Raw genomic sequence first — 11,849 nt, forward strand, 5'->3', positions numbered from 1 at the left:
GTAAGCAGCAGCTGTGGCTGCCGTCTTTCCACCGACTCGGGAGAGGGGAGTTCTTCTATCAACAAGCCAATAACTCCGGCAGGAATTTTTTATTACAGTCGTTAGGCAAGGAGGCTGGGAGGTGGAGGGTGGGGGGGGAGAGCTGATGTCATTAGCAGGGGTGTGCGAGTGCATCAGCAGCCATGTCACATGCTGCTAGGTGGGTCAGTGATGCGGACGGAGATGCATGGCAGTTGCACCGGGAACAGAGGCAGCAGGTTAGCTCCCCCGTCAGCCAGAGAAAAAAGGAAGGGGGGGGTGAGATCAGGGAAGTTTGTTTTTTATGAGATTTGTTTGGTGTCGCGAGTCTGTCCCTGACCTTCTCTATGTAGCGCAGACTGAAACAACACTTCTTTTAACACTTCCTGTCTCTCTCTCTTTTTGTTTGTGTGAATCTCTGAACTGGATCTTGGGATTGAAAAGAGTCGGAGCTGGCTGCAGTGGGCAGCAGGAGGATGCTCTTCCCCAACTGTGGTGGTGGTGGTGGCGGTGGCATGCCCGGCTCCCAGGAGATGCCGTCATCCAGGGGCCCGCCGGGTGTCACAGACCTGGGCCTGGGCCTCCAGTCCCTCCGGCTGTCCGGCTGGGACAGACCCTGGAGCAGCCAGGAGACGGACGCACACAACTCCCCCTCCCAGGTTCACACCAGCTCACCCTCCAGTAAGTACCAGACATTTTGTTTACATGTTTTTATACCACATAATGTCCCAGAGTTTAGTTGAAGGTGGCTGTTTTCCTAAGAGTTTATAAGCTCTCTCTCCATAACCTCATTAACATTACAGCAGACATCATAACCTCTGCGAGCTCGTGTGTCCTGGTGTCTAATGAAATATGTGTTTGTTGGTTATTAGCAGCAGTCTGTGCTTGGGAACAGGCTGTAGCGTCACCAGGGAGGATGATGTGGCACTTCTGCTTTGCTGCATCTCTTAGCAATCCAGCCGGCACAAAAACAATCCACTGAAGCTACTCTTATCCCCCCAAAATAAATAATATAATATTTTAATGTTCTTCTGAATATTTTAAATGCCTGTTGATCAAAACTGCATGAATGAATGGCGTCGCCAGAGTCCCAGTTAGCTGCTTCAACGTTCGTGGATGCTGAGATGAGCTTTGGGTATTGGACTCTTAACGATGCCCCGCTCGTCCTGACCCATTTTGTAGTTTTGTCGCTGCGTGTCTGAACCGACCCGACGTTACTTCATTTAGAGCTTTTCTAAACTGGGCCTTCGTCAAACTGGGACGTAGCTTTGAATGCGGCCTACAGCAGAACAATCCCATCAGAGCCTCGTGTTTGTATCTGTCGGCTCACTTTTGTTATCCGACGGAAGGAAGCTGCTGGCTAATACTTTAGGAATTGGCGCTTAGCTTCTGAGACGAGATTGTGTTTCACATTATTTGCAGCCGAGTTACAAAGAATCAAAAGTAAAATAGAAAATGCTTCGAGCGTCGACTCGAGCTGGCAGCCTGCTTGCACGTCAAGTATCCTCTTCTGCATGCAAATCCGGGGAAAACTTGACTTTGCAGCCTTTCAGTTCTCACAAATCAATGTGGTTCTTGAGATTCAGCACACAAACACAATTTTCTTCACTTTGCTCTTTTGTGGGGACCTGTTGTGCAACTGGATGAGCAAAGAGACATTTTGAGACACTTGCAGTTCCTGCATTCCTCCTGGTAGCGTCAATGAGACCTGAAACAACTTATCAATAGTGGTCGACTATTAAAATATAACTATTTAAACAGTTTGAGTTATTTTGAATGACAAAGCTTCTTAAATTGGAATATTTTCAGATTTCTTTACTCCTGTGACAGTAAATTGAATATCTTTTTTGAGTTGTGGACAAGAAAGATTTGGGGACGTTTTTCACCATTTTCTGACATCTTATAGACTGAACAACTCAGAGATTTAACAGATTAATAAATGATGAAAATGACCCGTAGCCTTCTGCACGCGCATCCCATCTTCAGTTTGCTCATCCAAAACGGACTACGTCAAACTCTCAAATGGCTGATTCATCTCATTAAGTGCTGTAATTGGTGTGATGGTCCTGTCTCTGCAGTGCTGGGTATACTGAACAGCCCCTTCAGTAGCATCCTTGGGAAGCCCCCCGGCTACCTGCCCCCCGAGTCCCTGAGCATGACAGCTGACTTCCTGGAGAAGTTCCCCAGCATGGCACGCATGGCAAACCGCCTGGACTCCAGCTCCTTCTTGGACTCTCGCTCCAGCAGTCCTGAAGACTCGGAGACCAGCGGCTTCAGCTCTGGTTCAGACCACCTCTGTGACATGCTGGTAAGAATCATCATCCTTCTTCTTGGGGGGGGGGGGGGGGGAGGGCCTTGTTTCAAACGTAGATGAGCTTTACGTTTAACAACCAAATACTGAGGTCACGATATGCTGAGCTGTAGAGTCTATAAATGATCAGTGTCTTTATTTATAGTGTCTGTATTTTGGGTTTTTCTTAAGGCATCTCTTTCTATGAGAGCCCAAAACAGACATGATTCAAACCTTTAAGATATTATCTTGAGATCACAATTAATTCCTTATGTCAATATATCAAAACAACAAACGTTGGTATCTCGAACAAGATCATTTGTTATTACGAGAGAACAGATTGTCGCTTATTCTTAAACGTTTAGGTCAAAATGCTTTACTTTTATAATATTGATGCTGATTGATCAGCCAGGTCTCGCTAAACTGTATATTCCATAAATCATCACAATGGTTTTATTTAAAACAGGCTTCGATTTATTCCCAATTTTTCCTTAAGTACATTTTCATAGTCGTATCGTTTTTTTCACTTTTTCTAATCGGTTCTTTTTTGTGTATTAAGCTCCTGTCAATAAAATATAAACTTCCTACACAGATGTTTATCTTGAAATCAATCCAGCGGCTCTAAGGGCATAACTCCTCCCTTTCCTGTTAGACTTTTAAAGCTAGGGTTGGTAATGTGAGTACGGTAGACCTAACGTAGAAACCCAGCACTGTGTTGACGACTTTTTCTAATGAAAGCAGGAAGTTCTTCATCTCACCAACAGTAGCTCAAATTAGTCTTGTGTGCAAAGCAACCATCAACAGCTAGTAGATTTCTATACACGAGTTCAAAAGTAATAACAGAATTTAAAAGTAGAGTGCAAATTGACAACTCTGTTATAAAGTTAATAATTGATATAAAAGCGCAAGAAAATAAATATCTTATCAAAAAACCCAAACAAGATGTAAACGACAATGTGCTTCTTAAATCTTCTGTTACCGAACGATGTGACCAGATGTTTTCATGCGCTCACATTCATTCTGAGCAACGGAAGGCCAGAGCTCCGTTTGTGTCGAGCATTGAATAGAGGGAGTGGTGAGAGGTTGCTGTTACCACGAAGAGTTAGAAATCAGCTGTACGAGATATACGATAAGCTAGCTTATTGATGCCTGCTAGAAGGAGCCTAAATGTTTACTGAGAACACCGCGAGTGACACTTAGTCTCGTTTAAAGAGACTCACTGACTGTGACAGAACGAACGGCCGGTCGTGTCAGTTTATACTCTCACCGTCTGTTTAAAGAGTCGACAGACCGTCGCTGTGATGAATGAACGAACGGCAGGTCGGCCATGTTGCACTTTCACAGCAACTGTCCTCCAGCGATCAAACAATACTTCTGTGTATATATATCTATATCTATATCTATCTATCTATCTTATTCTGGTCTTCAAGCAGCCCATACACCTCCGTGCTAAAGATGCTAGCGTAGCTAACTAGCTTCTTTGCAGCTCTGACACGGCCGAAGGCACTTTCTCCACAATTATTACACATTTATATGGATCGCTAACCCAGTCGAATATCCAATATTTGAATTACGTCATATCGGAACCAGAAACTGATATTTGATCAGATCGACCCATCTCTAAATATTTGGCATCCAGGCTCTGGCCTTATTGTTCTCAAGAGAACCGGTTCTTAGGGGGAGAAAAGCTAGACTGAGCCTGCAGGTGGAGGCGAGGATCATAAATGCTGTACAAACGGCGGCGTCAAGTGTCTGCGTAGCTTTGAGGTGAACGGAGCACAGACGGCTTCATTGCACCATGATTGTAAAGGTGTGTTTTAGCTTAATGTTGCAACGAGAGCAGAATGCCCCTTGTGAGTAACCGCAGGCTGAAACTGACTTAAATAGTGAATGAAACCTGTTTCTGTTTGAGAAGCTACAGCAGCAGATTGTAGAAGTGACAGGACTCTGTATGATGGGATCATCGCTGTGGAAATGTACATTATAAATAGTCTCCAGTAAGGTGCAGTTGTCTGGACAAGTCTGTCTTCCTCTGCAGTCGACTTTGCGGATTTCCCCTCCGCTGCCTTATCTGGCGTCTAATATGCAGAAGGATCTGCTGCGACTGGGCTCCCGGCTGGACCCCCAGGACTCCAGCTCTCCTCTGACCCCGCCATCCAGCGCCAGCCCCACCTCCACCATCTCCCGCCGCTGGCGTAGCGGCTCCCCCTGGCCCGGTGCAGAGATGCTCGACCAGTCGGATGACACGTTCAGTATCGAGAGGGAGGCTCGTCTGCACAGACAAGCTGCAGGTAAATCTAGAGCTCACCAGACTGTGTTCTACCCTTTTTGTTTTCTGCTCGGTTTTAATTAGTGGCGTAACGGACTGTTGTCTGTTTGTACTTATAAAGTTTTACTGATATTCAGTAAAAATATGCTATCAGGAGATCGATATTGAAGCCTTCTATTCGCTGATAATGTTACACTGTGAAGAACAAATCCTTGCTCAAATTGACAGAAGAGCTAGTGACGTTAGCAGCGCCGCTAACGTACAAAGGTTCCATTCAGTTGCATTGTGATGCATTCAGGCTCTGTTCAGTGGAAGGGAGTATTGTGTGAAAGTAAATTATCACGGTGTGTTCACATGTGATCTTGTAAAATGTAGTTTTTGTGAGACACTTGAATAACCGTAGTTTGAAGACGTCACAGCAATATGAAATGGATATTGGAGATGAATTATAAGTGTTTAAACTACTTATAACCAGCTTATAACACATCATTAAAACTACTAATCGCAAGCCATTTTTGAATAAATGAAAATAGTCTTATTTCCCCCTCATTTGAATTGTTTCTATGAAAAAAAGAAACTACTAATTTAAATAGTTTACACACAAAAAACGAATTGTCTGGATCTTTGTAGACCAGCTGCTAGAACATTACAAAACAAAAAAGTGCTTAATATGAATAATCGATGATCGGCAGTTTGTATCTGTGGCAAAAAATGTGATCGTGGATCTAAAAGTTATATTTGCTCCTTTTTATTTCTTTTGTGCTGATCCGTGAGTTTTTTTTGAGCCGTTGCGCCCTCTTAGTTTTATTTATTGTACATGGTCGTGTCCTTTGAATTTTGGCTTACCCCCTCCTTTTGTCCTGTGCTCGTCAGCTGTGAATGAGGCCACGTTCACCTGGAGCGGTCAGCTGCCTCCCAGAAACAACAAGGACCCTCTGTACTCCTGCAAGGTGTTTCTTGGTGGCGTTCCCTGGGACATCACAGAAGGTAACTGCTGCTTTAATGTTGCTGCCTGACATCTTCTGGACGGTTTTATGGATGCTTATTGGAGTTAATCTGACAGTGTAATGAGTGAGCAGCCCTTCAGCTTTCTTCTTAAATGTATGCTTTCATAATTCTGGTTTAGGCGCAATGGTAGGGCTGAATGTAACGTTGTCAAAACAACCACTGTAAAGCAAATTAGTTCTGTGGCCTCATCCAGTTTTTGCAGAATAAGCTTATAAAACCTGCTAATGTCCTGCTCTTTGTTGACGCCTGGTGGTAAAAGCCGTTTGTCAGCTCGTTGACATAATTGTGGGGATTTTCGTCTGAGCCACATTTCTTGGTTCTTAAGTAAACAAATGTGCTTTTTATTCGATGCTCATTAACTCTCAACTACGTCTCGATGTTAACTACCAACAACCACACCCTTAACAACTGTAACTCTAATGACTTTATAGAAGCCAGACTCCAATAAAATGGTGGTTCTGCTTTATTTCAGCCGGCCTGATCAACACCTTCAGTGGCTACGGCCCTCTGACTGTGGAGTGGCCTGGTAAGGATGGAAAGCACCCTCGCTGTCCTCCCAAAGGTAATGTGGCTAAAGGTAACGACGAGCTGGTAGGCCATTTTTGTTTCCCTTCGTGGTGGCACTGTGGTGAGCACATGGCATGATGGTGAGTGGCCGTAGGCCTCTAGATGGTGACGCTGTGGCGTTAAATGTAGCGTTAAACATGGTGGTCGGAAAAACCCTCACGATGCTTTAGATCTTTGGTAAATGTCAAGTCTGTGAAAGCTTATGAATGTTGGGCTTCTGGGTAACCTGGTTGTCAGCTGATTTAAAGCAAACTCATTGCCCGTTACTGTGAAACATGTCTTTGTCACAATTTCAGGCAGAAACTACAAAAATAAACTACAGTCACCGTGTCGAGGTCTGAATACTCACTAAGATCATTTAAGGGCGACGTGTTCATATCCTAAAGAAAGCTGCAGCAAATTAATAGTTTAGTTGTCAAATATTAAATTGCATTATCATAATAATCCATGAATGGGTTTGAGTATTTTGTTTTTTTGAACCCTGATTCCAGCTTCTTAAACGTGATTATTTTCTGGTTTCTTTTGTGACGGTAAACTAAATGTCTTTGCATTGTGGACATTTAAAGACGTCGTCTTGGGAAACAAACTGGTGACAGATGTTTAGTAACGTTTTAGTTCAAACAACAAATTGATTAGTTGGGGAAAATCGATGGATAAATAGACGATGACTAATCGTTAGTTTCAGCCCTGATCTTAAAGTGTGTTTTCTGTTTTTAGGCTACGTTTATCTGGTGTTTGAGAACGAGAAGTCTGTGCGGGCGTTGCTCCACGCCTGCTCCCAGGACCCGTTTCACCCCGAGGACAGCAGAGAGTACTACTTCAAGATGTCCAGCCGCAGAATGCGATGCAAGGATGTGAGTTAGAACTAAACGTGCAAGGCACAGTTATGAAATACACAATCAGTGGTGGGAATACACAAAGTACTTTTACCGATTGAGTCCCTGACGAAGGCTTGAGACCTAAAAAACTAATTCCGTCAAGTTCGGGCATCATGACTAAACTAACAATGAAGGAATCTGTTTTAAAAGGGTGACTTGGAGTTTTCTGTCATTTATTTTTAAAGTATATCCATCGCTGTACTGACTGGAGTTCAAATTTGAGATACTAGAGTCTTTTCTATTCATGTCCTTTTCTATTTCAATCAGAGACAAGTGAATGATTAGTAGTTAACATTTATTATGACAGATGCTGCGTTAATGAGTTACACGGAAATTCTTTGGCACTTGAACTCAGCGAGGAGATTTGTGATTGCCCTGAGTGGCAAAGTGTCTGGAGTCCAGACACTGGTGGTGATGGCTGGTGAGGTTGATGAAACTGCGGAGATGGGGAGGTGGAGGGTTGCGCAACAGCAGCTTGAACAAACTGAAGGTAGAGACACAATCATATTTAAAGGAAGACAGCAGCCAGATGATGGGCTGACGATGTCCTGTGTCGTTGTGCTATTGGCTAGAGAGACCAGCTGATCTAGACCGCTGATATGATTGACTGCCCCGAGCAATAACAGCCAGGAAATGAGTGTGCCTGCATGAGGAGTGATGGCAGATGTATGGTAAATAAGCTATGGGCTTAGGCATGCCAGAGTATAGTCTTCCTGTCTGAATTTACGTCTGACTGTAAATAATCCAAAATGAACTCGACCAACTAAATCAGAAAAAGTACTCAAAGGAAAAACTAGATTATTTTTACTCTTGCATTAATGTAAAAGTAGGATTTCAATTCTAGTTATAAGAACAAAAGATAATTGCAAATGGTAAATCAGTTTTCTCCAACAGTCTTAAACTCAATCTTTTAAATTTCTTTAATGTAAAAAATAGTAAATGTGTTTATCTTTAGTTGCAGCCACAGATCGGATGTTTCCTTAATTAAATGAAAACATTACTCGTACAGAAACTAGCCTGAATAAAATGTCACAGCTGACGATCTGTGAACGGACTCTGGCTTGTTTCCTGGTTCAGGTGCAGGTGATCCCCTGGGTGATCTCCGACAGTAACTACGTGCGCTGCCCGGCTCAGCGTCTGGACCCCAGTAAGACGGTGTTTGTTGGCGCGCTGCACGGCATGCTGAACGCTGAGGCGCTGGCCAGCATCATGAACGACCTGTTCGGAGGCGTCATGTACGCCGGTATCGACACGGACAAGCACAAGTACCCCATAGGTAAGATACATGTTGGTCAGATGTCCTGCTTTTCATTCTTCAAGTGTAGCCAGGTGGCAACCTCCAGTTCTGCCACGTAATGCCGATGAAGTGTCTTAAAGCTGCATTCTCTCTAGTGTCCACCAGGGGGCGACTCCTCTGGTTGTATAGAAGTCTATGAGAAAATGACTCTACTTCTCTCTTGATTTATTACCTCAGTAAACATGAGTTTATGGTCTCGATCTCTAGACGTCAGTCCACAAACCAACGGGTGACGTCACAATGACTACTTCACTTATATACCGTCCGAGTGAAACCTACTTAAGGCAAAGTTCTGCTTTATGTGCATGCAGTTTAGACATCTTGTAAGCTCAGTTTTATCTAAAGCTGCTGTGCAGAAATGAACTTTTCTCGTGTTCAGGCTCTGGACGTGTCACTTTTAACAATCAGCGCAGTTACCTGAAGGCTGTGTGCGCAGCGTTTGTGGAGATCAAAACCCCCAAGTTTACAAAGAAGGTAAGAAGATGCCAAGTTTTTCTGAAATCTACAGTGGTGGAAAGTAACTAGTTACGGAGTTCATTTACTGAAGTACTTTAAAGGAACAGTGCATCATTCAGGGGGATCTGTTCACAGAAATAGAATATGATAAGTGTTTTTAGAAGGTTATAATCGCGTGAAAATGAGAGTTGTGTTTTCATTACCTTAGAATGAGCCGTTTATATCTTCAGTCATGTTTCTACAGTAGCCCTGAACAGACAAATTAAATGCCGCCTCTAGATGAGGCCTTTTTTGTTTTTGCATTTTTTTTTTTCACCTTAAACTGAGTTTTGTTTTTCCCCCTCAGGTCCAGATCGACCCGTACCTGGAAGACTCCATGTGTCAAGTTTGCCTTCGCCAACCCGGGCCTTTCTTCTGCAGAGACCAGGTCGGTGGAAACACATCTTTGTCCTGCTAGCAGAGCCCAGTGGTGACTTTCATGACCAGTTTCTCTAACTTCTTGTGCTCTGATTGCCATCGAAATGAGTTAATTATTATTGGTCCACAGAGTATGAGTGTATATAAACCAAAGAAGCAACCCCGTTAGTATCTTACTACAAGTCATGTAAAAACAAAGTTAGCTAGTCTTTCATATTAGATTCAATGTTATTAGTCTGCTCCAGTTAACAGAACAGTAGGCACGTTCAGGCTCCCTCATGTGGCTCAAACGAGTACTGCAGATGTAAATGTTTGATAGAAGAAATTCAAATTTATTTGGCGAACCAAATAAAATCTCCTGCGACCCCAGTCTTTGGGAATGAATGCACTAAAGTGATTCATTTCATAGCTCAAACTAATTTAAAGTGTTTCACAAATATCAGAAATGTCATTCTCATTTTACGGCAGCCTACTAATGAGCTCAATCACCGTCTGTCCACACACAGGCCTGCTTCAAGTACTACTGCCGCTCCTGCTGGCACTGGCAGCACTCCATGGACATCTTGAGCAACCACCGGCCCCTCATGCGCAACCAGAAGAACAGGGACTCTAGCTAGAGCAGATGGATCCAAACACTCTGAAGGGCCGGAGAGAAGAAGAGCCCCTCGACGAGGATTGGGGGGGGGGGGGGGGCCCGTGAGGCTGCCCGCCAAGGAGAGAGAGCACGTGTGCCGGATGTCCCTCGGCACGGGGGTCACCACGGCACTCCACCAGGCACTGGGGGTGTATATCACTGTAGAGAAATGTTCACTTTTGCACTTTTGCGCTACATTTTTGCTGTTGTTCACAGTGGCACGATGCACAGTGACCTTGTTGGAGCGGGGGGGGAGGGGGGGAAGACGAGGGTGCCCTTCACACTTATGCATTTTTTTTCCAGACTTGCGGCCGGACGGAAAGATGAGTCCGCCGACGGTTAAAGAAGTGGATGAAAATGCCATTTCTTTTTTTTCTTTTTTTTTTTTCTCTGTGTTGCATAGTGAAGAGCAGTCACGCAAGTCTCATTGCCGTTCATTGGCAAATGCCATACAGTGCCTTTAACTTTTTATTTTTCTCCCCCCCCTTCCACTGCTCCTCCGCCCACCCTAACCCCCGGCTGGCATCTGTTTTTTCCTGTGCAAGCCAGCTGGTGTTTCTTACTTTTGGGAGTTGAATGTTGGGCTTCATTTAACCAGTCGCATTTCAGACATTTTTACGCAGTTTTTTACTAATTTGTACACAAACGGTTTTAAGTCATGACATGAAAATTTTGAACAGAATTCTACCAGGCGGCTGTTTTTTGGGGAAAACCCCTTTTTTTTATTTTTTCCTCATACAATTTCTCTGTAGTGTTTTTTTCCTTTTTTAATTTGCCCTCCCAAATTTCAACTGAACGGGCACAAAATGTTGGAAGTACTACTTTAACTTGCTTTGTTGGTCCAGTTATATTAAATGTAAGTATCAATAGTACTGGATATGCCTCAGCTGTCCATCATTTCTCAAGCACCTGATGGATCCTGTTGAGACTAGAGTAAATGAGCATTTGATTGTACATGGTTTTGGGTTTTTTCTTTTTTGCGCACTTTTTAATTTGCACGTGTGGAGAGGTGGCAGTGGTTTTTAATCACTTTTGTACATCAGCAGGGGGACACGCCTACGTTAGAACAGCTGCTAGTTTCCTGTTGAATGTAAGAACTTCCACTTAGCTGATGATAAATTGAATCGATCCAGAGCTTGAGTAGACCCCAGTAAATGATTCCAACGCTTTCTTATCCCATTTCTGCCTTCCTGTTCCAGTTGGGACATAAATGCATAATAAGCTGTGTGCCAAAGACTTGAGTGTCTTTTCTTTATCCATTGAGTTTGTCATGCTGAGCTTGTTGTCCCTTGGCCCAGCTGCTTTTTAGAGTTTTGAAAGTCTACCTCATTGTGGTCTGCCAAGTTTGCTGCTACTTACAGTTGTGGAGTTTGTTCAGATTGGGCACAATAAAGGTGTTTAAGCATTACCCAACACGTCTGGACTCTTCATTCATTTAAGTTGTGTTTTGGAGTTTCTTTTCTTTTAGAAGTCATTAACATCCACAAATCACTGAATTAGGACTTTGTGGCAGCTAAATTTGTCAACATCAAAAGCTTTAAAACTCCAATTGGTTCCTCAAAGATGAACTGCGGAAGTATTTTCCTATTTGTCTCAAAGGGAAATTGTGCATGTCAGTCTGTTTAAGAGTACTACAGCGTCGTACTCTAATGTGGTCCTCTAGCTTGTCATTGAAGGAGGTAACACAATGGTGGTTGAGCTTATCGCTCACTAATGAAAGTATTGCAGTATTTATAAATTTGCAGTATTGTGAACTGGGAGTTGAATCTTAAGGAGTGCCAGTTTACTTTTCATTTTGTATAAATTGTGCATTTTGTCCCTGGAGGAGCTTTGTGTTCCCAATAACTGAAATCATTTGCTAGATCTCAGTTAGGAGGTTGTGTTCAAAGTAATATTTAAAATCTCATGAGCGTCACACGATTTGTTCCTTTCAAATAGACCGAACTAAAAGGCCCACAGTCTGGGAACTTGAAGGAGTTGTACGCTGAGAGGACATTGAAGGAGGTAGATAAACT

The 11,849-nt window shown here is 43.4% G+C and overlaps 1 protein-coding gene across 1 annotated transcript; it reads left to right on the forward strand.

Moving 5' to 3' along the window:
• Positions 1-11,242, forward strand: cpeb1b (cytoplasmic polyadenylation element binding protein 1b). Its single transcript, XM_076078772.1, has 11 exons — positions 1-257; positions 463-699; positions 2,097-2,326; positions 4,347-4,599; positions 5,451-5,564; positions 6,058-6,147; positions 6,870-7,006; positions 8,108-8,306; positions 8,707-8,801; positions 9,130-9,210; positions 9,707-11,242. The coding sequence occupies exons 1-11, from the start codon at positions 227-229 to the stop codon at positions 9,815-9,817; spliced, it is 1,578 nt and encodes a 525-aa protein (XP_075934887.1). The 5' UTR covers positions 1-226; the 3' UTR covers positions 9,818-11,242.
• Positions 11,243-11,849: the final 607 nt, after the last annotated feature.

Source organism: Anarhichas minor, unplaced genomic scaffold, assembly GCF_050575085.1.
Source record: "Anarhichas minor isolate MPS153535 unplaced genomic scaffold, ASM5057508v1 ptg000067l, whole genome shotgun sequence".
NCBI classification, from domain to species: domain Eukaryota; kingdom Metazoa; phylum Chordata; class Actinopteri; order Perciformes; family Anarhichadidae; genus Anarhichas; species Anarhichas minor.